Here is a 21,299-nt window from a genome sequence, read left to right as displayed (position 1 = left end):
ATTCCATTCTAAGCCTTGGACGCTGTCCTGTTGCCACGCGGCTAAATACTTGCCCGAATTGGGGGAATGCCTTTCATCTCCATAGCATCAAAATCTTAGAGAGATTCCGATTGGGAGCAAAAAGCCGGCGTAATTATCCGCGCAGGTGCACTGAACCCTATTCAGCAGGAGAGCGGAATACGCAGCAGGACTCCCAGAGAGTCACTTATAAACAAAAACAAATGCATGCAACAGATTGGAGGAGACTAACGGCATAAATGCTATTTCGGTTGAATAACTTAAATAATAAATGATTTGACATTGAATACAACTAAGCAGAACATTTTTTAAATATATATAACCTTAGAGAATTTCTAATTAACAAAACTAAAAAACTTAAAATTTAAAAGAACTTTGTGACAGGTTTAAAAACCGAGTTGCTAACCGGTTATTTTCCGAAAACGGTTCGTGTCACGGCTGTCTCGAAAGCACTGTGTATAATATTCAAGACATCCACCAGCAGCACATAACCGTTTCGAGGGTTGGAGTAGTAACTAAGAATTCTCTTTGACATAAGTTAATAATATTCTAATATGCTAATATTAGGATTCTAATAATATTCTAATATTCTGGAATGCTTGTTCTCTTTGCCACAGTCAAGAACTGCACAGCTATTTTTGAATTTATACAATATGTTATTATGGTAAAAAATAAATTAAAAATTTGTATTCCTATACCAAAATATACGTAAACCGGTTATTTGAGCGTGCTAAGTATTAGTCTTAATCCAGTTCAATTCATTTGGTTAGCTATAGGTAACAATAGATTATTATCAAAAAATCTGCAAATTGGTTAAAAAAAAATAATTTTTTTATTCAGTACGATATGCCTGATCTAATCAGATTTGAAAGTCAGAACATCAGATTTCACCTCAACAACCCCCCAGCAAGGACGACCAATCGGATCGCACCAAACTGTTGCCAATCCAAAATGGCCTCTAAGCAGATGCTGCCATCCGCCGGGGAGGAAAATCCAATAAGCAAAATTCGGAACAGCACCGAGCTGACTTCGCAGCCCGTGAGGACAATCAGAATTTATTGCAACACAGTCTTCCAAGCAGAACAGACCCAAGGTCTTCCAATTGCAGTATCATCCAATACAATAGACAGTCATGCAGCATCCACATCCCATTGACCAGCCCACCTACATGCCGGATGTTCCATTCCAGCCGCTTTGGGGTCAGGAGGCTCCACCGCCGCCCATTGTTCCATACCAAGAGCTCATCGCCGGTTTTCCCTGCACCGACTTGTGTAAGTACCTCAAACGGAATTTGGAATTTGGAATGGAAGTGCTTAAGATGTTTTTCTATTCTAAAGCTCTGTGGCAGCGCTCGCAAGTAACTCCTTTGGTGCCCCAGCGTCCGTCGACAAATGGGAGGGCCAACGGCTCCTCCAGCTCCTCGAAGAAAACGCGTCGCCGTGTGGCATCAATGGCCCAACGGAGAGCTGCAAATATCCGCGAACGCCGTCGCATGTTTAACCTAAACGAGGCCTTCGACAAGTTGCGCCGCAAGGTGCCCACCTTCGCCTACGAGAAACGACTGTCCCGCATCGAAACCCTTCGCTTGGCCATCACCTACATCGGATTCATGGCTGAGCTGCTGAGCGGCACGCCCTCGAACTCCCACAAATCGCGGTCCGACGTCTATGGGAGTATGAATGGTCACCATCAGGCGCCACCACCGGCAATTCATCCACATCATCTGCATCCGGCGGCGGCATATCAACGCGATTTCGCTTCGCCCTATAATCATAGTTTGTCCTAGTGACATTTCTCAGGAAATCCAATATTCAAATAAATGCTAAAACTGCTTCTCGTCAGATCAGTTTTGTTAAAATATTGTAATTATAGGAATAGATAAATAATGTTTTCTTAAAACTTTATATATTGTTTAAAAAGCAATAGAAATATTAAAAAATATTAAAAAGAAAGAAATTTATTGTTTCAAATGTAATTTCTTTAAAAAGTGAATTATGACTGGTCACATGAACATCAAGAATTTATATTCATGGGAGCAATTAAATTAGCCAGAACATTGAATTTTTGCACTTAAATGGATACTGTAAAAAGATATTTTTTGTATTGCAGTTATTATTATTATTATTTGTGATAGAAAAGGAAAAGGAGAGGACAATTAAACAAAATCAGTGGATAATCCAATTTAGTTTTCGAAATGGTAAACAAAGTGATTGTCTAAACTGGGTGGTGACTTTAAAGCCAAAAGTACCACCGAAGTACACCTGATAATCCCCCTAAGTAGAACCCGCACTTGTTTTAAAAAAAAAAACCCAGCCAAAACCAAAGCGAACCATGTCGTGATTTGCGTGCGAATTTGTGCAGCTGGAAAGGCAACACATGCCCAGGTCCATTCGGTGGTCCCAATGAAGTCACATTGCATACAAATCACGAATGGAAAGAAAACTATTATACAAAATTTGACAAGGCAAACAAAGCGTGAAATTATTATTAATAAATTGATGCACTCGGAGGGGAGATGCCAAAAGGGAGGACGGCAGTTCAAAGTCAATTGTAGCAACCCCTAACCAAGGACAACCCAGGAACAAGTGTAACACTTGAGGGATTCCCCGCAACCGGGCTAAATACCAAGGAATTTTTGCGTTCAACGCCCATCGCGAACAGATTAGCGCCCTTTTTTCCGGGCAGCAAATTAATTCGGAACGGATATTGCATGGACATTGGGATCGGAAGTCGGAAAGTGGGCTGCTACCTGGGGGTTGACTGCGTCCCTTGTTTCCAATGTTTTGGTAGTTTGGTGTACAATATGTTTTGATGAATTTGTGACACTTCATGCCGAATTAGATAGCTTCTCCTTCGGGGTTGTTTGCCACATCCCCTCGCCTATGAATTGTGCTCACGTGTCACCGATTAGCGCGTTAGTAAACTCTTTCAAATAAATAAATATGCTGATCTTAACTTCTAAAGTTGATCTTTCCGGCACCTGCGGTGTGGGAACCTGGATAGAGCTTTAAAATATTGTATCTAGACCCTGTCGCGTGGCTTATATTAACTTCATCCCATTGAAAACCCCTATGTCCATACATCGACTGATATTGACTATCCCATTCCTCCCCTTGTGCACTGCATGTCAAATAGGTATGACAAATTAATTGAATTTTGCTACAATTTCTGGCATTTTTGGCAATTTTTCGACACATTTTTCGAACTCAATTAGGGCAGAATCCAATATATATTAGATCATGATAGATGGGATTTAGGATCAAAAATAGCATCTGTTTTCAAAGCTACTTAACTATCCAATAAACAGTGAGCAAGTCGGGAGCCAACGTATCTCACTCTTTTTGTGCGAATTAATAGTGTGTTCGGACTTATCTAAGATAGCTTAAAAGTCCACAATCATGTTTGCCTGACTTCATAAATTTCAATCATACAACCCACATTCCCTATCAACGCACTTATCGATTCTTGTGTACACATATGTGAAAAGTACTCACAGGGTTTTCATGGTTCCCATAAAATTGCCTGCCCAAGTTTAGTTTGCAATCGAGAACGGAGGAGAATGTCGAGCCCACTACTGGTAACACAACAATCCCAAGACGCTTCTCTGCCGACTTGGGTGGAGAAGAAGGAGTTGGAAGCCTTAGTAAAGCAGATATCAGAGTTCCGAAAAATCGAGAGTCTTCGATGGAAGTGGGAGACTCAACTGGCTGAGCCGGCACTTTGTGTTCATATTCAGGTGCTTGTGGCAGGTAAGAAATTTTAGAAAGAAAGATATTCTGTCAATACTCACAAAAAAACTAACCGTAGACAACAAGAAACGCCAAGTGAGTTACCTAATCAAGTCACCAGAAACGGTGCCAGTTGGACTAAAGTTGCCCAGAACGGGGGATTTCTCAACGGAACGTCACATGTTCGAGGTTGTGTTACCTGCCCTGGAGGAGCTTTATCAAAATTCGGATAGGATCGTGCACTTTGGACCACCAGTCATCCAGGCAAAGCTGAAATCCAGCCACATATATGGCGACTACATTCTAAACAAGGGTTATTCCGTGGCCAATGGCCTCAAAGGTTTGTCCGTAACCGCCATGGAAGGCGTACTTTCGAAACTGGCTGCTTATCACGCCGGTACGGCTGCCTATATAGCTAAGACTCCCGGAAAGATTAGGGAGCTTCCAAAGCTTAGAGAGAACTCAAAATCGGATGAAGAGACTGCCGAACTGAAGAGCTTGTATCAATTGAGATTTCACGAAAGTCTCCGATCCAACGACGCCAGACAATACGAAGATAAGGTGGTAGGTATACTCCATAGTCTTCTGTAGATACCCTTCCACTTACTTCAAGTTTTTTCTTTAGAAATCTTTTCAAAAGTATGTGAAATCCGGTACGGAGATTCTAGACTCGAAAACTTCTTTCAATGTCATTCTAAATGGATCTTGTTGGCCTAATAACTTGCTCCTCCAAGTAGATGCTTTCGGGAATGTTAAGGATACGCTCTTCAGTGGTTTTCACACTGCCCAATATGGTCCAGCTGTATACGATCTATTCAGTTCACTTCTCACGGCCCCAGCTGAAAAATCTAGCCGATTTGATGGTTATGTAAAGTTCTATCACGATCAGTTGATCGAAAATCTGAACCTCTTAAAGTTTCTGGGAAAGAAGCCCAGCCTCACGGATTTACAATTAGATTTACTGAAATACGGCCATTGGGGTAGGTTGGAAACATATTATCTGTTTGCTTAAAAACTAGGTATATTTTTAACAGCATTTGAAACTGCCACGGAAATACTGCCTATCGTTCTCTCGGACTTTGGAAACAACGACATTGAAGAGCTCTTTAGGAATCCAGTGTTTGGGGAGCAAATCAGAGAGCTGCTGCCATGGATGGAGAATCGTGGATACTTCGAAGAAGACTAGGCTATAATTAGTTGCGACTAAGATGAGTGTACAATAAATAAATACGCCGTTACAAACTTAGATAAGATGAACGATGGGTGTATTTGAACAATATAAACATTATCAAAAGCTTTTGGAGGCTCACCGATACATATTTTTTAAGAGCTACTATAGTAAGGCAGATAATTGTTGAACCAAGGCTGCAAGTCATTGCTGAAAAAGCCATTGTAACAATGAAACTGCAAAAAAAAGCTCAGTGCTGATCATCATTAGGTTTCAAGCAGCATGATCTAGACGTTTGTTTAGAACGACTGATACGACGCTTTTTTTTAAGTCGTTCGGTCATGAATGTGGCTTTTGCATCACGACCAATCGCCGATCCGAATAAACAGGTCCCCTCAGAAAAGCGTTCGCATGTGACGGACTTTAGCCATCTAGCGAAATGGAGCCAAAGCTTCAAACTGAAAAGCTCCCTGTGATGAAACCAATAAAAAGCAGCCCCCACGCGAAACTGAGCAAACAGCAACGCCAACAGGTGAACGATATGGTTCGGGAAACAGAGGACATTGCCATCGAGCCCATTCCAGCATGGCTGGATCAGCAAAAATTCGAGCCAATTCTGGAACGTGATTTTCCGGATCTCAAGAAAATTAAGTCATTCCGGCTAGAACCCACAGCGGGAAAGGGTGAAAACTACACAACGCTGCTGTTGAGAGCCAATTTTGAATTGGAATTGAATGGTAAGTGATGAGAAAAAGTTAAAACATAAAAGCATAATTATAATCTAGAATAATATTCTTAGATTTTATATTTTTAATTCAATATATTATTTGTTTCATTAGATGGTTCCGAGCAGAGCATTTCCTACATGGCTAAAATCTTGCCCAATTCCGGAAACCGGGAAAATGTCGCCAGCTGGAAAGTGTTCTATAAGGAGCGCAACACCTACGGACAATACATTCCCGAGTTTGAGCAGATGTACAAGGATGCCGGAAAGAAGATTTCCTTTGGACCACGTTATTATGAATCACAGATTGAATTGGACGATGAGCTGATCGTACTAGAGGATCTGGGCAAACGGGGATTCAGGAATGTGGATCGCCAAAACGGCTTGGACATTCAGCATACGGAGGCCACTTTGGAGAAACTGGCCCAGTTCCATGCCGCATCCGCTGTGCGATTTGAGCTGAAAGGATCTTATCCTGAAGAATACAATCAGAACCTGTGCAGCGTAGTGGACAGCTTAAAGGAGCTTCGCGAAAACCAATTGAAGGCCTACATAGATGCGTTTCCCCTTTACGATGCCTCTCACTTGACAAATGATGTGGTAAGGATAATATAAACAAAACACACTTAACTGCAGTCACGATGAATATGAATATGAATTTGCAGCAGGCCTATGGCAGCCAAGCGGATGATATGTTCCAATCATTTGCACCCAAGATCGAGGGAGAATTCCGAGTTCTAAATCATGGGGATGCCTGGTGCAATAATATTATGTACCAATACGATGAGGCGGGAAAGCTGGCTGAGGTAAATTTTGTGGATTTACAAATGAGTCGGTTCTCTTCGCCAGCACAAGACCTACTCTACCTGATACTCTCCTCCACTGAACTGGACATTAAGATAGCCAAGTTTGATTACTTGATCAAGTTCTATCACGAAAAGCTCATCGAGAGCCTTAAACTACTCAAGTATCCGAAACCATTGCCTTCGCTTAGAAGTCTACATCAATCGATCTTCATCTACGGCGACTGGAGTAAGTCAACCACTGAATAATCAGTTATCTATAAGATACTAATTTGCATTCATTTGAAAAACCAGTACTGCCAATTGTGTCCATTCTGCTGCCCCTTGTCCTAATCGATGGCGGTGATGATGCCAATATGGATAGTTTGATGGATGGCGAGGGAGCTGGTGACAAGATCCGGAACAACATGTTCAAGAATCACCGCGTCATTAAGCACCAAAAAGAGATTCTGCCCTGGGCCCATAGAAGGGGTGCCTTTGAAATAACCAAATAAATGTGTGTAAACTGTTGATATTATGTTTGTAAGTAATTCAATAAAAGCGGTAGATAAATATAATTTCATTATCAGTTCATAAACCTTTATCGCTTGTTTTGTTTGAGGTGTGCGCTATGAGTTTATCAGCTCCGCAGCTCTTATCACTGAGTATATTCTACTATATTCGAGTGAAAAGCACTCACTCAATGAATAGCTCAAACACTCGCATACGGTTGAGCTTAAAATTGTCGACGCTGATGAAATAATTAAACCATATCAACGACGATCTGAACGGCATAGCTAGGGGGGAACTCTGTCTGCCAAACATCAGTTCACAGACATTACCGCATCCAAACGGACGTACGGCATTCGTTCTAGTTCTAGTCAAACTACTCTCGCCTCACAATGGGACTGCGTAATTCCAAGTCGAAAAAAAGCTATGAGGTAGCTTCCGCCGGCGACCTGAATCAGAAAAAGGCATCAATAAACATTTCTGGCTCATCTAACGCGAAAATTAAGGGGTCAACCACTACGGCTGACACGCCACCACCACAACTGCCGTGTCCAATTGAGAAGTCCAATTTGGGGCCAGAATGGTTGAATCAAACGCAATTTGAGGAATTACTTGCCGCCCATGTGGATCAGTTCTCCAAGATAGTGGGCTTCCAGGTGAAGCCAGCCATGGCACCGGGAGAAAACTATGCCACGTTGATGCTCAGGATCAGCATAGATGTGGAGCTAACTGGTAGGTCTTCCCCCGGGGACGACTCATTCCCCATGTTATGACCATAGAATTTGATAATTTTCACAATCTGTTTGGTTTTCACAATCTAATTGGAGAACTTTTTTTGGTGTAGACTGGCGATAAGTAGTATCTTCAATTTATTTATAGCCAGTACAATATCAATGCCTGCCGTTTGGGTCATTTGCCAGCAATAGCAAGTGCATGTCCAACAATAATTACCTTCCAAGTCAAATGGTTTTGTGGTGAATATTTCAACTAACGAGCTTTCAAATTCCGATCTCTCAACTAGACAAGAGCACCAAACTGGTCTGCTTCATGCTGAAGGTTCCGCACAACGTCCCCCAAATGGAACAAATGTTGGCCATGGCCAACTTCTTTAACAGCGAGAATAAAGTCTACTCGGATATATTGCCAAAATTGGAGGAACTTTACAAGGCCAAGGGGCTGGACATCACCTTTGCTCCGAAAGCCTTCAAACTGGACTCCGTAAAGGAGCCCAAATTGGCCAACACTGTGCTGATGAGCGACCTAAGTCAGGATGGGTTCAAGAACCTAAATCGCCTGGAGTGCCTCAATTTAGAGCAAACGAAGTTCGCACTGAAGAAACTGGCCCAGTTCCATGCAGCATCTTCGATGAATGTCCAGGTGAATGGACCCTATGAAGATCAATTCGTTAATGGAGTCATGGGTGGAAACAAGGAGGTACTTATGGCTTTCTACGAGGGAATGGTTGCCTCCTTCCGAACGGCATTAATGGCCAATTTGAAGAACTTCAAGAATGGAGAAGAGTTTCGCGAGAAACTGGTAAAATTTCACTTTCACTAATTAAAAGCAAATACTAAAGATAACACATTTATTTAGGAAAAGGCATTTGTTCAGATTTTCTTGGATTTTGAACACCTAATGACAGCCGATCCCGATGAGTTCAACGTACTGAACCATGGAGATTGCTGGATGAATAATCTCCTGTTCAAGCTGGACTCAAAGGGGGAAGTGCAGGACATGCTCTTCGTCGACTTCCAGAACCCCAAATACGGCTCACCCACTCAGGACTTGTTCTACCTTATTCTTACGTCGGTGCACATTGACTACAAGCTGGATTACTTTGAATACTTCATCAGGCACTACCATGAGCAGTTGACCCAGCATCTCGATTTGCTGGGTTTCACCGGCAAGCAGCCATCTCTCCGGGAACTGCACATGCTGATGTACAAACATGGAAGTTGGGCAGTGTTCCCCTCGATCGGCGTACTCCCAATTGTGCTCCTCGATCCCAACGAGTCAGCCACTTTTGAGAATTTCCTGGGAGACTCCGAATCTAGCGCCAAGTTTAAGAACCTTCTGTACACCAACAAACGCTATCACGGCTACATTGAAAAATTGCTTCCATGGCTGGACAACAAGGGATTTTTGGAGGCTTAGTAAGCTTAAGGCAAATTCAATTCTACTTCCGTTACTCAACAAATTATTTGCAGCTTCATTAATCAGGTTGTTGCGCCCGAAACGCCCTCATCGGAGCAACCAGAGAATCCCAAAAACCAAATACTGGACTGGCTGAATGTCAGCGATTTTGCAGAAGTCATTTCATCCGCCGAACCCGAGTTCGATAAGATTGTGGGCGGATCTTGGTCTTCGGCAACCAAACCAGGTGACAACTTCGCGTCTAAGCTCTTGAAGATTGACATCGAGACCCAACTGAAAGGTACGTAATCAGAAGTGTGAGAGTGGGCTTAATCGAGAAAATCCTTTGCAGATCACACTTCCAAGACGTTCTCCTACATACTGAAAGTGCAGCCAAAGTCCACGCCCGACAACTTTACGGACGTTAATATGTTTCCCAAGGAAATGGAAATGTACCAAAAATATGTACCTGCCTTTGAGCAACTCTATAAGGATGCAGGCTTGACAGTTACATTTACTGCCAACTCCTTCGTCCTGAATAAAGCAGTAAAGGAAGAATATTTGCTTATGGAAAATCTGCAGACCAAAGGCTTCAAAATGGCAGATCGTATGAAAGGTTTGAATATGGAGCACACAAAGAGTTCGCTGAAGAAACTGGCCCAATGGCATGCAGCTTCCATTAAGTACAAGGAACTAAATGGTGCATATCCTCCGTTATATAACGATGGAATCTATATTGAACAGACTAGAGACGTATTTCATAACATGTTTGCCTCGGCCAAAGAAGCTTATATTCGGATATTCGGAACGTTTGAAGGCGCTGATGAATATTTACCCAAACTAGTAAAGAAATTCACTGTATTACTATACTACTATTTCAATTACTAAGCAGATTCTATTTGTTTTTAAAGGAATGGATTATAGACAACCATGTAGACCAGGTCTTGGAAGATGCCAAGATCAATGAGCAAGCTTTTAATGTGCTTAACCATGGCGATGCCTGGATAAACAACATCATGTTCCAATACGACGCGGAAGGTCGGCTCAAGGAAACCTATTTGCTGGATCACCAGAATGCGAAGTACGGCAATCCGGCTCAGGATCTTTACTACTTCCTAATCAGTTCTGCGGAACTGGACATCAAGGTCGATGAGTTTGACAATCTTATCCGCTTTTACCACGAAAACTTGGTAGAGCACACGAAATTATTGAAATACAACGGATTCGTGCCTTCACTAAGTGAACTGCACGCTATATTGATAGAGCATCCGGCATTCGGTACGTGATATTAGGTAACATGATAAGTATTTCACTCACGACTATTTTAAATTACAGCTGTCGGCACAGTCATCAGCACACTAACTGTTTGCCTAACCGATGAAGGTTTCAATCCGGAATTATTCTTTGTCGAGACGCCGGAATCCGAAGCCTTTAGAACCAAACTTCTTGGCAACGAGCGTTACAAAGCCCACGTGGAAAAGATTATGCCTTGGCTTAATAGGAGGGGTCTCCTCGATCCTTGAAGGAGTTAGCAAAAATGTGTTATTATGAAGCATAAATGATTTGTTGACAATTTTTAAAAAATTACTTTATGGAAAAGTTACAAATAAATGTATACACTGTTTTATTTATACATATATACAAATATCTATTTAGTCTACGCATTTCCTTTGGGCTTAGATTGGACAAAAAGATAAATTTCCGGCTGATGGCAACAATCAATTCTTCTAATCAAGAAGAGAGAAACTGATAAAGACCACCAGCTGCTAGTTACACCTATCAACCCAATTATTCTTATGGTATTGATAGACTTAAGTTCACGGCTATCGCTCTTAACGATTAGTTATAAAAACGCGTAAACTTCTGAAAAGTGATGAAATAACAAACGTTTGTTTAATGCCAATTTGTTATCGAAACAAACCACTAGTGATTAGAACTGCATAACTTGGGAGCCCATTCGTGTGCCGCAAACCAGTTCAGCGTCGATCGCCCAGCGGAACGGACGCAAATCGCCATAGAAGTCTACTATTTCGATATATTCAAGCAGCTAGAACGATAATATGGGATTGAGAAATTCCAAGGAAAAGCAGAGCAATGAAGTGAAAACTTCGAAGCAAGCACCAAAGGCGCAGGTGAACCCTGAACCCCCAGCTCCACCCAACAAACCGGAACCCGAGGTGGATCACAGTGATTTGGTGCCCAAGTGGCTGAATCAAACGCAATTTGAGGAATTACTCGCCGCCGATGTGGATCAGTTCTCCAAGATAGTGGGCTTCCGGGTGAAGCCAGCGATGGCACCGGGAGAAAACTATGCCACTCTAATGCTCAGGATCAGCATAGATGTGGAGCTCACTGGTGAGTTAACTGCGCACTACTATTTATAGCACCAATTTGGGACAATCTCGTAAAGGAAGAAATAAACTGGGTGGGTGGGTGTTTACCTTCGTGTAGGTCGACGATAAGCTATCAGATGTAGTACCTGTACTCTTATCATTATGGTCAGTTGGCAATAAATGTTTAGCGATTGATTTGCTTTCCCCAATGACAATGCTGATATTTAGCTTACTGACCGACTCAATAGCGCTTTTATTATGCATAAGATGTCTGGAATTTTAACTACGTGATTTAACTTTATTATTCCTTTTTAGACAAGAGCACTAAGCTGGTCTCCTTCATGATGAAAGTGCCACACGATACTCCGCAAATGGAACAAATGATGAGCATGGCCAACTTCTTTACCAGCGAGAACGCAGCCTACACTGAGATTCTACCGAAAATGGAGGAGCTCTATAAGGCCAAGGGTCTGGACATCAAATTCGCTCCGCGAGCATTCAAACTGGACGCCACCAAGGAGCCCAAGGTGGCTAATACGGTGCTGATGCACGATCTCGGTCAGAATGGTTTCAAAAACATAAACCGACTGGAGTGCCTGAACCTGGAGCAAACCAAGTTCGCATTGACCAGACTAGCACAGTTCCATGCAGCGGGAGCGACAATGGTCCAGGTGCATGGACCCTATCCCGACATATTCGTAAACGGCGTGATGGGAAACAACAAGGAAGCTATTATTGCATTCATGGAGGGCATGTTGGCATCCTTTAGAACGTCGTTTATGGCCAATCTGGATAAGTTCAAGAACGGAGAAGAATATCGGGAGAAGCTTGTAAGTAATTATAAATACAAATAGTCCTCTCTAGTTATTAGTATTCTAATCAACATTATTAGGAAAAAGCTCTAGCTGGCCTAACTATGGAGTTCATGAAACTTGGTATCGTCGATCCCAACGAGTTTAATGCGCTAAACCATGGCGATTGCTGGATGAATAATCTTCTGTTCAAGATGAACTCCAGCGGGGACTTGGAGGATATGGTCTTTGTCGATTTCCAGAATCCCAAATACGGCTCTCCTGCCATGGATCTGCTCTACTTCATCATTTCCTCGGTTCAAATTGATTACAAGCTGAGCCATTTTGACTTTTTCATCAGGCATTACCAAGAAGCACTGGTTAAGCACTTGGGCATTTTGGGATTCACTGGCCGAAAGCCATCGCTGAGGGAATTGCACCGAACGCTCATCAAATACGGCGGATGGGTGCTATTCCCAACCATCTCCGTGCTGCCATTGGTTCTCTTGGACCCCACTCAGTCGGCCACATTCGATAATTTTATGTCGGACTCTGCTGATGGGGTTAGTTTCAGGGGTAGTTTGTATGCCAACAAACGTTGTCAAGAATACATCGAACGCATTCTGCCTTGGTTGGATAATAGAGGCTTCTTGGAGGTCAGGTAAATATATTCGAAGTTACATTTTAGCGAAAGATGAATATCACTTATAATACTTATCTAGCACTGACCCATTGCCACCCGAACTGCTGGCAGCTTTGAAGCCACAGCAGCCACAGCCGGAGAATACGGATCAGATCCCGGACTGGCTAAATATTGACGATTTCAAGGAAATCATTTTATCCGCGGAACCAAATTTCGAAAAGATCTTAAGCAGTACTTCAAAGTTGGCGACGAAACCTGGCGACAACTTTGCTTCCAAGCTGCTGAAGGTCGAAATCGAGGCGCAGTTAAAAGGTAAACTACTTTAAATTCTGAAATATTTAATATTATAACCAATCTTCTCACATCTACAGACAATAGCGTGAAGACCTTCTCGTACATCCTGAAAGTCCACAGCGACAATGACGCAATCAACTTCTCCGACTTTAACCTGTTTCCAAAAGAGATAGAGGTTTACAGCACATATGTGCCCGCCTTCGAGCGTTTCTATAAGGATGTTGGCCTACCAGTCACTTTTAGTCCGAAGTCCTTCCGGCTCAGCAAGGACGTCAGCAAGGAGTACCTGCTTTTGGAGAACCTGCAGCCGAGTGGCTTCAAGATGGTCGATCGCATGATTGGAATGGACTTGGAGCATTCCAAGTGCACGTTAAAGAAATTGGCCCAGTGGCATGCAGCCTCTCTGAAGTACAAGGAACTAAATGGACCCTATTCGCCCAAATACAATAATGGCATTTTTACAGAGCAAACGGCACCTATATTTAAGGGTATGTTTGTTAACACTAAGAAATCCTTTATAGAAGAAGTGAGCAAGTTTGACGGTGTGGATGAGTACTTGCACAAAATGGTAAGTCACTTTACTTTATTCCTTGTAACTAACTTAACAAAATCATATTTTGCAGCCAGAGATCTTGGATACGTATGTCGACAGAATACTTGAAGATGCCAAAATAAATGAACAAGCGTTTAATGTGCTCAATCATGGTGATGCCTGGATAAATAACATCATGTTCCAATACGAATCAGATGGTCGCGTCAAGGAAACCCTCCTGTTGGATCACCAAGTCACGAAGTATGGAAATCCTGCCCAGGATCTGTATTACTTCATAATGAGCTCCACTCAACTGGACATCAAAGTCGATCAGTTTGACTACCTTATCCGATGGTATCATCAAAACATGAAGGAGCACGCCAAGCTGTTGAACTACAACGGATTTATTCCCTCGCTAAAGGAACTGCACGCCATTCTGATACAGCACCCCATTTTTGGTAATTTACAGAAGGATTTGAGGTTTTTAAATTCCTCTGACTGACATGTTTTTCTTCAAGCTGCTGGAACTGTGCTCACTACCTTGTCGATGTGTCTTAACAAGACAACCGATGACTTTACCACTGATAGCTTTTTGGGAAATGAAGAGAATGGCAAATCCCTGAGGGAGGCAATGTTTAGCAACGAACGTTATAGGGCCAATATAGAGCGTGTCATGCCATGGATAAATAGACGAGGACTGCTTGATAATTTTGCCAACGGACATTCCCAATAAATACTTTACTTCAGACAAATTTCAGGTTATTTACTATTTAACAAACGACTAAATAAATGTGTGATCACAATTCTAACTTGCTCAAGAGAGCTTACATTTGTATTTCCTACTTTTCTTACTTGAGAGCAAATTTCACGGCCACTACAATACTTGAAACAAAGATTAGTGCGAGGGCCAGCTTCCTAAGATTGGCACGATTCACACCTTTGATGGTCCGTACTACTTCTATATTTAAGCGAAATACGTTGCGACTTTCCTCAATAAAAGCAGCACGCAAATCATCGTCAAAAGCTCCGTAGTGATTGTTGAAAACGCGCCTTAGTTTGGCCTTTAAGACAGAGATCTGAAAGTGGATATAAAGACAATAGATATAAGGAACAAAGTAAAAAGCTACGCACCTTCTCAGGAAAATATGTGGCCTCACATCCCGGCGGGCAAATGGTAACCTGGGCAGGCATTGGCCTGGCCTCCAAGTCGTCTTTGTCTACAGAGCCATCGGCAGCTCTGGCGGTGGCCAACTCTGCCTCCTTGTCGGCCTGCTTCTGCTGCTCCTCGTCATCGTTCTTTGAAAAGATCCACATTTTACGAGCGATCATACGCTTCTTCTGCAACATTTGTCCGCCGGACATCAAAGCCATGTACATCTGATAGGAGTAGGCGAACAGCAAGAGTTCGTTCTGTGCGGCAATCTTTTCCAGATGCTCGAGATATTTCTGGACCGCCGGGCGAATTTCGTAGTCCTTCCTCCAATCGGAACCGTAGAAATAGGCAAAATCCCTTTCAAATGCCGCTGTTCTGTGGAATTCTTTGGGCAGCAGGCGCTCCGGCAGATGGGTCTCAAAGAATTTGTACAGTTCGTAGAAGGCCAGGAGTCCATCATACCAGACCTCGTCATCAGAAAGGGCTATGGAAGAAGAGGAATATCTAATAACTTCTAATAATATCGTGTAATTAACGAACCAAGTGCGATCTTTGCATTCACTAGAACATCAGTAAGATTATGCACATCTTTTGTGGCTTTACGCAACTCCTTTGTGAACGCCATGTCTACGAATTCCACATCCTCCACATTCTCGGAGACCTGACTGTCCGCTATTGTTTCTTCGCTCGCTGACATGTTTCTTTTGCGCAGCTATTGTTCCCAATTACAAAGTAAAATATATTCCTTATCTACGTGATATTTGCAAAATACGCCGTCTTTGTTTTGTTTTGAACTCCACGCCAGTGTGGCTGTCTAACTAAAATATACTGAAATTAAACGTAAATATACCAAATTGCTTTATAGCACCAGCGGGCATTTCAGAGTCGCCTGCAACTGGCCATACTGTTGATTTGGCTGTAGTTGCTCCGCTTATTTTTATTTTGTTTAGTAATTTAGGAAAGTAATAGTTTAAGATCAAAGTGTTAAAACCGCAATAATTGTAAGTGTTGCATGCGCTAAGAGCAACTGCTAAGTAACACTTTAGTTTTAGTAAACACACAAAGCGACGGATTCTTAAGACCGCACGCGTGAAATTGACCACTCTATTCTTTTACTTACATTTCGCTTTGCAACCAAACACCCACGCACACACAATCACCGACTGCAGTTGAGAAAGCAGGAGGACACACAACATAAGCAGCAACAACAACAAGTACACTAACGCTTTTGGCTTTGGTTCTGCACTCTTACCCACTCCCCAAAAATCCGCCCAACTTACTGTACTTTCCCCAAACACTTCCAACCAACCGACCTACCACCCACTTGATTTGACTCTGAAGAAACCCAAAAGCAATGTCGGATCTCTTTACCACTTTCGATAGCAACGGCGTCGCCGAGCACCACCTGCACCACAACCACAACTCCACATCGTCCGCCAGCGGACTGCTCCACGACCCACCCATGGCCTCGCCCTCCCAGCACAGTCCGATGACCAACAACAGCAACTCATCCTCGCAGAACGGCGGACCGGTTTCCGGTTTGGGTACGGGAACGGGCCCCATATCTGGTGGTAGCAAGTCATCCAATCACACATCATCCGCCGCCGGTTCCGAGAACACTCCCGTAAGATGCGTGCCTTATGGAGTGCACACGGAATACGCCAGGGTCTAGTTTAACTCTCTTCCGAATTACAGATGCTTACCAAACCGCGTCTCACAGAGCTCGTCCGAGAGGTGGATACCACCACGCAGCTGGACGAGGATGTTGAGGAGCTTCTGCTTCAGATCATCGACGACTTTGTCGAGGACACCGTCAAGTCGACGAGCGCCTTCGCCAAGCACCGAAAGTCTAACAAGATCGAGGTGCGCGACGTGCAGCTGCACTTTGAGCGGAAGTACAACATGTGGATACCCGGCTTCGGTACGGACGAACTGCGTCCCTACAAGCGGGCAGCTGTCACGGAGGCGCACAAACAGCGCCTTGCCCTCATACGGAAAACGATCAAGAAATACTAGAGGATTGGATCTAATCGGGTCGAGGCTCTGTTTCGGTTTGCCGGATTTCGCGTATGCTAAACGTGCACACGCCACAAACTAATTTAAGCTCCAATTTAGATTAAATAACAAATTATCGTCGCTCTATTGTAGATTTATTGTAATAAAAGTGCACTATTGATTTCACATTCAACAATTGGTCACCGTCAGCAGTAAATTTTAAGTCGTGATTTTTTAATCACAGTTTCTAATGGTTCTGTAATATTTGTATTAATTGTTTGTCTGGTGGATATTGATTTATATTTTTCATAATTTAACAATTTCTTCAGTTTATTTTAAAAATATTTGTGTAATATTTCCCTTTGAAAATAATTAGCGGACTCTGCTGAACGCACCCAATTAATTGCTGTATTTTTTAACAACGTGGTATTTTTTTAATGACCGAACGGTATTTTCCATCTCTCGCATCAAGGTCATACCATCAATAATGTTGATTTTCTGATTGTTGATTTAAAATTAAAAAAGCTTTCAATTGGCCAAAACAAATTTGTTCGCCATGAAGCTGCCGGTGATTTGTCGCACGTGCGACTCCACGGACACCGACAACCTTCTGAAGCTGGCCACGCCCTCGAAAAAGTATCCGGACAAGTTGCTTTCGGAGATTTTATGCGAGCTAACCGAAATCAATGTAAACAAAGTTCTAAGAAGCGAAATCTACGAAAAATGCAAACTAAAATGAAACATTTACCTTTCAGCTGGATGCAACTGGTAGTCAGAAATTTCCGCAATGCTTGTGCAGTGGATGCACCAAAAAATTAATGGGTGCCTATTGCTATGTGAAGCAGGCGATGGCCGCCAACGAACTTCTAATGAAGCATCTAAAGAACGGTGCTGCTCCAACGTCAACCGACTGTCTGCAGGAGGCGCCGATGGAGCTGTGTGCTGAGCAGCATGTGGAAGTCAAGCTGGAGACTGAGGATGAGGACTGTGGCGAAAATGATGTTACTATCACTTGTTCCGAACTACCGGAACCGGACGAAACGGACATGGAGAGCAAAAAGTCGGTGGACCCACTGACCATGATTGAAACGGTGAAGCTGGAAATGGAACCCAGAAGCGTGGAGAAGCCAGCGTATGACGATCCCACATCGGACTTTGAAGACGAAGAGTGGGTGACAATTGGAATTTCCCAACTACTTTATTTTAACTAACTAATCTTGCAGCTCCCTGGATAATTTGCCACTGTATAATCGCATTCAAAAGTGGAAAACAGGAAGAAAGTCTGTATATAAATGTCACGACTGCCCTAGGAGTTTTAAACGATTCGACTTCTTGAAACGCCATGAAATGCGCGTCCATAAGCCAGAAACTCGATTATATGACTGCTCCCTTTGCATTCGCAAGTTCAGCCGCAGCGAAGCCCTCGAAGCACACCTAAAAATTCACCGGAATTCAAAACGATCGGCCAACATTAGCGAGCACAAGAAGGCCAAGGCTGTGGATTTGAATCTCTGCAAACCGCATGGCTACAAGCTGATTGAGTGCATGATCTGTCAGAGCCAATACAACAAGATTGCTGATCTGCGCCGGCATTTGGAGGAGCACCCCGATATTGTTAGCCTGTGCGGTCGGCCAAATATGGAGCCCCATGAGCTGGCAGAGCTGTTTTATCCCGATTCAAAGGACCTCAGTGAGGAGCAGTTAATCAACTTGATTCGCAAGGATCTAGCGGCGGGTATCTATCAGCGTTTCTATTCGATAACGAACCAAAGTGGCTACGAAATGGATCTGGACAGCTCGGAGACGGACAGCGACCTGGACGGAGATCACGATGACCAGCACAAGAGGCGAAAGAAGTCGCGCAAAGCCACCTACAGCTGCGAGCTGTGCCAGCAAAAGTTCCCGCGAAAATATCAGCTTTATGACCATCAGCGACAAAGTCACAGTTGGTCAGACGCTCCTCACGTCTGCGGGCGATGTGATGGACGTTTTGTAAGTCTGCAGCTGCTGCGCCACCACAACGAGTCGCAGTGTAGGAATGCACAAAAGCGATTTCTCTGCCACAAATGCCCGCTACGCTTTCGCTGGAAACACAACCTGAAAACACACTTCCGCGAACACAGGATTACAGTAAGTTAATCTAAGAATTGTTCAGGCTACAGACCCATTGCATCTATGAATTTTACAGAATCAAACGTTTGAATGTTCCGAGTGCAAACGGGTCTTTGATAAAAAGAAATCCCTCACCGTTCACCTGCTTAGCGTACATGCGGAGGAATCCAAGCTGATTCCCTGCCAGTGGTGCAGTCGCAAATTCTATCGGCACGACTACTTGGTAAAACACTTGAAGCGACACGGTTTGAAAGAGCATGACATTCCCTTGGCAGAAACATTGATTGCTGCCACCTCGCGGCCAAACGGAGCGAAGCGCATTACTTGCCGCATGTGCAATCTGCATTTCGAGCGTATTGTTGATCTGCGAGCCCATATCCAGTTGGAGCTTAAGCTATCCCTGTCGCTACACCAGAGCTACGACTCCCCGCATAATTATTCAATAACAAACGAATCTGGCTTTGAGCTGCAGCTGGAGGATTCGGAAACCGAAGACGAGATGCAGCCCGGTGTGGGCAGTCGCCCCGTATATATTTGCGAGCTGTGCAGCGTGCAGTGCAAGCGGAAGTTCGAAATGATCCAGCATCAGCGGACGATGCATCGCTTTGACAAAATGCCACACGAATGCGACGACTGCATCTTTAAATGTGTCTCCAAGGTGAGGTTTTAAATGTGTATTCTACATTTAACCAGTATAGATACATTATGTCAATTTCATTATTGCTTCAGAGCATTATGGACCACCACCGGCAAGGTCAGTGTAGTAGTACAGAAAAGAAGCATGCATGTGGCAAGTGTTCCTACAAGTTTATGTGGCCAGAGAACCTAGAGCAGCACATTCTCCTGCAACACAGCAAGTCTTCCGTCAGCAATCCGACTGGCGACAGACACACGCAAGGGACCGGTGACCTGGAAAAGGATGCCACTGAGGACGGAATACCGCTGCTACAGTGTCCACACTGCGATCGCACGTACCAGATGAAGTCGCGCCTGAACAATCATATTCGCGATGTGCACATTAACGGCGACCGCAAGCGCAAGGAGGCAATTAAGCGCTTCCTCTGCTCCCTGTGCGGAATGGAGACGAGATCAGCCGCCGCTCTTGTGACCCATATGCGACGCCACACTGGCGAGAAGCCCTTCAAGTGCGATCTGTGCGAAATGGCCTTTCCCCGCCACTCAGAGCTGGCCTCGCACCGCCGGATGCACACCGGCGAGAAGCCATTCCACTGCACCGTCTGTGGCAAGGACTTTGCCCGCTCCGATAAGCTCAAGCGCCATATGCTTACGCACAGCGGCCTAAAGCCGCACAAATGCACCTACTGCGAGAAGAGTTACCGTCAGGCCAAGGACCTGAAGCTTCATCTCCAGCAGCACACCGGCGAATGTCCTTTCGTGTGCGGCACCTGTGGCGAGCGCTTCATCCAGAGCAGCACGCTGGAGAAGCATCGGTTGATGCGGCGTCACTTCGACGAGGTGGAAGCGTGGCTGAGACGCCAAAAGTAAGGGGCTCTTGCAATAAATACAATTTGGTCTAGTATAAAAGGAATGACATTATTATTTATTGGTCGTGGCGTGGCATCACTTCAGAAACAAGACAAATTACTACTTTAAATATTTGAGCATTAAATGTTTATGACTTTAGTTGAAAGTAAACTTTGGGTGTAGCATGGAATGCCTATTTGTGGCCCTATTCGCTTTACAGCTCTTCAGATCCAGAGCGCGGTTCGATTTTTACCAACTCCGTATCGAAGACGAGCACCGCATTGGGGGGAATCTTTCCGCCACCCGCTCCACTGGCTCCGTATCCCAGCTCAGGCGGAATCGTCAGCTTTCGCTGCTCACCCTCACACATACCAAGGATTCCCTGATCCCAGCCCTTGATCACCTGCCGAGCTCCCAGGGTAAAGGAGAAGGGAGTGCCGCGGGAGTAGCTGCTATCGAACTCTGTTCCATCCTGCAGTGCTCCCTAGAATGATTCCAAATTCGGGGTTAGGTCGGCTAGAGATCTTCCTTATCTGATTTCCCTTACTCTGTAGTGCACGTGGACGAGATCGCCGCCCTTGGCCTTCCGGGTGCAGTTCTCCACCCGCTTCTTAATGCCAATCTTCACTTTCGGATCGCTGGCAGCGGAGGCGGCCACAAAAGCGCAGATTAACAAAATATAAGTTAACTTCATCTTATCGAAAGCCAGTATCAAAAAACACTCGCGGTTTAGTGTGACCAGAGATCTACAATAATTTAACTTGTTCCCACTGCACACATAAAACCAAATAAATATAACAACTCAAATAGTTTTCAACGAAATTAAGAGATTAAAACTTGTTTTTTTTTTTTAACTTTGAAAAAATTAGTAACCAAAAGAAATTTTATGTAAATAAGA

At 43.8% G+C, this 21,299-nt stretch overlaps 9 protein-coding genes across 13 annotated transcripts; 7 read left to right on the top strand and 2 right to left on the bottom strand.

The window, feature by feature from the left end:
* The first annotated feature begins 1,065 nt into the window (after nucleotides 1-1,065).
* Fer3 (48 related 3) lies at nucleotides 1,066-1,967 on the top strand. The gene is made up of 2 exons (NM_079598.3): nucleotides 1,066-1,289; nucleotides 1,356-1,967. Exons 1-2 carry the CDS (start codon nucleotides 1,151-1,153, stop codon nucleotides 1,802-1,804), a joined length of 588 nt encoding a protein of 195 aa, NP_524322.1. The 5' UTR covers nucleotides 1,066-1,150; the 3' UTR covers nucleotides 1,805-1,967.
* Nucleotides 1,968-3,577: 1,610 nt separating this feature from the next.
* On the top strand, nucleotides 3,578-4,991 carry CG18765 (uncharacterized protein; the record flags this gene model as incomplete). Its single annotated transcript, NM_001104280.2, has 4 exons — nucleotides 3,578-3,767; nucleotides 3,826-4,310; nucleotides 4,372-4,726; nucleotides 4,781-4,991. The coding sequence occupies 4 exons, from the start codon at nucleotides 3,578-3,580 to the stop codon at nucleotides 4,930-4,932; spliced, it is 1,182 nt and encodes a 393-aa protein (NP_001097750.1). The 3' UTR covers nucleotides 4,933-4,991.
* Nucleotides 4,992-5,325: 334 nt separating this feature from the next.
* Nucleotides 5,326-6,996, top strand: CG6908 (uncharacterized protein). Of its 2 annotated transcripts, none has more exons than NM_141848.2 (4): nucleotides 5,326-5,651; nucleotides 5,754-6,238; nucleotides 6,304-6,670; nucleotides 6,736-6,996. In NM_141848.2, the coding sequence occupies exons 1-4, from the start codon at nucleotides 5,354-5,356 to the stop codon at nucleotides 6,933-6,935; spliced, it is 1,350 nt and encodes a 449-aa protein (NP_650105.1). In that variant the 5' UTR covers nucleotides 5,326-5,353; the 3' UTR covers nucleotides 6,936-6,996. The 2 variants fall into 2 exon arrangements, with proteins under 2 accessions (NP_650105.1, NP_001262480.1); NM_001275551.1 differs by having other exon boundaries at nucleotides 5,421-5,651.
* Nucleotides 6,997-7,243: 247 nt separating this feature from the next.
* Nucleotides 7,244-10,705, top strand: CG6834 (uncharacterized protein). The gene is made up of 7 exons (NM_141847.3): nucleotides 7,244-7,662; nucleotides 7,952-8,466; nucleotides 8,524-9,083; nucleotides 9,138-9,364; nucleotides 9,416-9,906; nucleotides 9,975-10,341; nucleotides 10,399-10,705. The coding sequence occupies exons 1-7, from the start codon at nucleotides 7,323-7,325 to the stop codon at nucleotides 10,584-10,586; spliced, it is 2,688 nt and encodes an 895-aa protein (NP_650104.2). The 5' UTR covers nucleotides 7,244-7,322; the 3' UTR covers nucleotides 10,587-10,705.
* A 329-nt stretch (nucleotides 10,706-11,034) lies between these two features.
* CG6830 (uncharacterized protein) lies at nucleotides 11,035-14,405 on the top strand. The gene is made up of 7 exons (NM_141846.3): nucleotides 11,035-11,418; nucleotides 11,712-12,226; nucleotides 12,289-12,848; nucleotides 12,910-13,142; nucleotides 13,202-13,692; nucleotides 13,748-14,114; nucleotides 14,175-14,405. Exons 1-7 carry the CDS (start codon nucleotides 11,124-11,126, stop codon nucleotides 14,387-14,389), a joined length of 2,676 nt encoding a protein of 891 aa, NP_650103.1. The 5' UTR covers nucleotides 11,035-11,123; the 3' UTR covers nucleotides 14,390-14,405.
* Nucleotides 14,401-15,634, bottom strand: Ho (Heme oxygenase). The gene is made up of 3 exons (NM_079597.3): nucleotides 15,350-15,634; nucleotides 14,788-15,293; nucleotides 14,401-14,732 (listed from the first exon to the last, which is right to left on the bottom strand). The coding sequence occupies exons 1-3, from the start codon at nucleotides 15,504-15,506 to the stop codon at nucleotides 14,505-14,507; spliced, it is 891 nt and encodes a 296-aa protein (NP_524321.1). The 5' UTR covers nucleotides 15,507-15,634; the 3' UTR covers nucleotides 14,401-14,504.
* A 52-nt stretch (nucleotides 15,635-15,686) lies between these two features.
* On the top strand, nucleotides 15,687-16,991 carry Taf12 (TBP-associated factor 12). 4 transcript variants are annotated; one of them, NM_001275550.1, is made up of 4 exons: nucleotides 15,687-15,810; nucleotides 15,979-16,023; nucleotides 16,193-16,433; nucleotides 16,505-16,991. In NM_001275550.1, exons 3-4 carry the CDS (start codon nucleotides 16,272-16,274, stop codon nucleotides 16,823-16,825), a joined length of 483 nt encoding a protein of 160 aa, NP_001262479.1. In that variant the 5' UTR covers nucleotides 15,687-15,810; nucleotides 15,979-16,023; nucleotides 16,193-16,271; the 3' UTR covers nucleotides 16,826-16,991. The 4 variants fall into 4 exon arrangements, with proteins under 4 accessions (NP_001262479.1, NP_731617.2, NP_731616.1 ...); NM_169421.3 differs by lacking the exon at nucleotides 15,979-16,023; NM_169420.2 differs by having other exon boundaries at nucleotides 15,979-16,433.
* Nucleotides 16,992-17,260: 269 nt separating this feature from the next.
* Nucleotides 17,261-20,457, top strand: CG18476 (uncharacterized protein). The gene is made up of 5 exons (NM_169419.3): nucleotides 17,261-17,492; nucleotides 17,560-17,972; nucleotides 18,028-18,934; nucleotides 18,993-19,574; nucleotides 19,646-20,457. The coding sequence occupies exons 1-5, from the start codon at nucleotides 17,361-17,363 to the stop codon at nucleotides 20,420-20,422; spliced, it is 2,811 nt and encodes a 936-aa protein (NP_731615.1). The 5' UTR covers nucleotides 17,261-17,360; the 3' UTR covers nucleotides 20,423-20,457.
* On the bottom strand, nucleotides 20,454-21,156 carry CG14715 (uncharacterized protein). The gene is made up of 2 exons (NM_141844.4): nucleotides 20,949-21,156; nucleotides 20,454-20,885 (listed from the first exon to the last, which is right to left on the bottom strand). The coding sequence occupies exons 1-2, from the start codon at nucleotides 21,093-21,095 to the stop codon at nucleotides 20,616-20,618; spliced, it is 417 nt and encodes a 138-aa protein (NP_650101.1). The 5' UTR covers nucleotides 21,096-21,156; the 3' UTR covers nucleotides 20,454-20,615.
* Between the last annotated feature and the right edge of the window lie 143 nt (nucleotides 21,157-21,299).

Source organism: Drosophila melanogaster, chromosome 3R (assembly GCF_000001215.4).
Source record: "Drosophila melanogaster chromosome 3R".
Taxonomy (NCBI): Eukaryota; Metazoa; Arthropoda; class Insecta; order Diptera; family Drosophilidae; genus Drosophila; species Drosophila melanogaster.
Note: the sequence above shows the minus strand (reverse complement) of the source record. Positions and strands in the feature narration are given on the sequence as shown.

Bases quoted from the DNA above. Each gene is read 5' to 3' on its own strand.
- Ho (NM_079597.3), bottom strand. From the start codon at position 15,506: ATGTCAGCGAGCGAAGAAACAATAGCGGACAGTCAGGTCTCCGAGAAT. The intron at 15,294-15,349 runs GTTCGTTAATTA...CTTCTTCCATAG, and splicing joins GAATGCAAAGATCGCACTTG to CCCTTTCTGATGACGAGGTC. The intron at 14,733-14,787 runs GTGCGTAGCTTT...ATCCACTTTCAG, and splicing joins CCACATATTTTCCTGAGAAG to ATCTCTGTCTTAAAGGCCAA.
- CG6834 (NM_141847.3), top strand. From the start codon at position 7,323: ATGGGACTGCGTAATTCCAAGTCGAAAAAAAGCTATGAGGTAGCTTCC. The intron at 7,663-7,951 runs GTAGGTCTTCCC...TCTCTCAACTAG, and splicing joins CATAGATGTGGAGCTAACTG to ACAAGAGCACCAAACTGGTC. The intron at 8,467-8,523 runs GTAAAATTTCAC...ACATTTATTTAG, and splicing joins AAGAGTTTCGCGAGAAACTG to GAAAAGGCATTTGTTCAGAT.
- CG18476 (NM_169419.3), top strand. From the start codon at position 17,361: ATGAAGCTGCCGGTGATTTGTCGCACGTGCGACTCCACGGACACCGAC. The intron at 17,973-18,027 runs GTGGGTGACAAT...CTAATCTTGCAG, and splicing joins TCGGACTTTGAAGACGAAGA to CTCCCTGGATAATTTGCCAC. The intron at 18,935-18,992 runs GTAAGTTAATCT...TGAATTTTACAG, and splicing joins TCCGCGAACACAGGATTACA to AATCAAACGTTTGAATGTTC.
- CG6830 (NM_141846.3), top strand. From the start codon at position 11,124: ATGGGATTGAGAAATTCCAAGGAAAAGCAGAGCAATGAAGTGAAAACT. The intron at 11,419-11,711 runs GTGAGTTAACTG...ATTCCTTTTTAG, and splicing joins CATAGATGTGGAGCTCACTG to ACAAGAGCACTAAGCTGGTC. The intron at 14,115-14,174 runs GTAATTTACAGA...TTTTTCTTCAAG, and splicing joins GATACAGCACCCCATTTTTG to CTGCTGGAACTGTGCTCACT.
- Taf12 (NM_169420.2), top strand. From the start codon at position 16,164: ATGTCGGATCTCTTTACCACTTTCGATAGCAACGGCGTCGCCGAGCAC. The intron at 16,434-16,504 runs GTAAGATGCGTG...TCCGAATTACAG, and splicing joins CCGGTTCCGAGAACACTCCC to ATGCTTACCAAACCGCGTCT.
- Fer3 (NM_079598.3), top strand. From the start codon at position 1,151: ATGCAGCATCCACATCCCATTGACCAGCCCACCTACATGCCGGATGTT. The intron at 1,290-1,355 runs GTAAGTACCTCA...TCTATTCTAAAG, and splicing joins TTTTCCCTGCACCGACTTGT to CTCTGTGGCAGCGCTCGCAA.
- CG14715 (NM_141844.4), bottom strand. From the start codon at position 21,095: ATGAAGTTAACTTATATTTTGTTAATCTGCGCTTTTGTGGCCGCCTCC. The intron at 20,886-20,948 runs GTAAGGGAAATC...GAATCATTCTAG, and splicing joins TCGTCCACGTGCACTACAGA to GGAGCACTGCAGGATGGAAC.
- CG6908 (NM_141848.2), top strand. From the start codon at position 5,354: ATGGAGCCAAAGCTTCAAACTGAAAAGCTCCCTGTGATGAAACCAATA. The intron at 6,239-6,303 runs GTAAGGATAATA...ATGAATTTGCAG, and splicing joins CTCACTTGACAAATGATGTG to CAGGCCTATGGCAGCCAAGC. The intron at 6,671-6,735 runs GTAAGTCAACCA...TTGAAAAACCAG, and splicing joins CTTCATCTACGGCGACTGGA to TACTGCCAATTGTGTCCATT.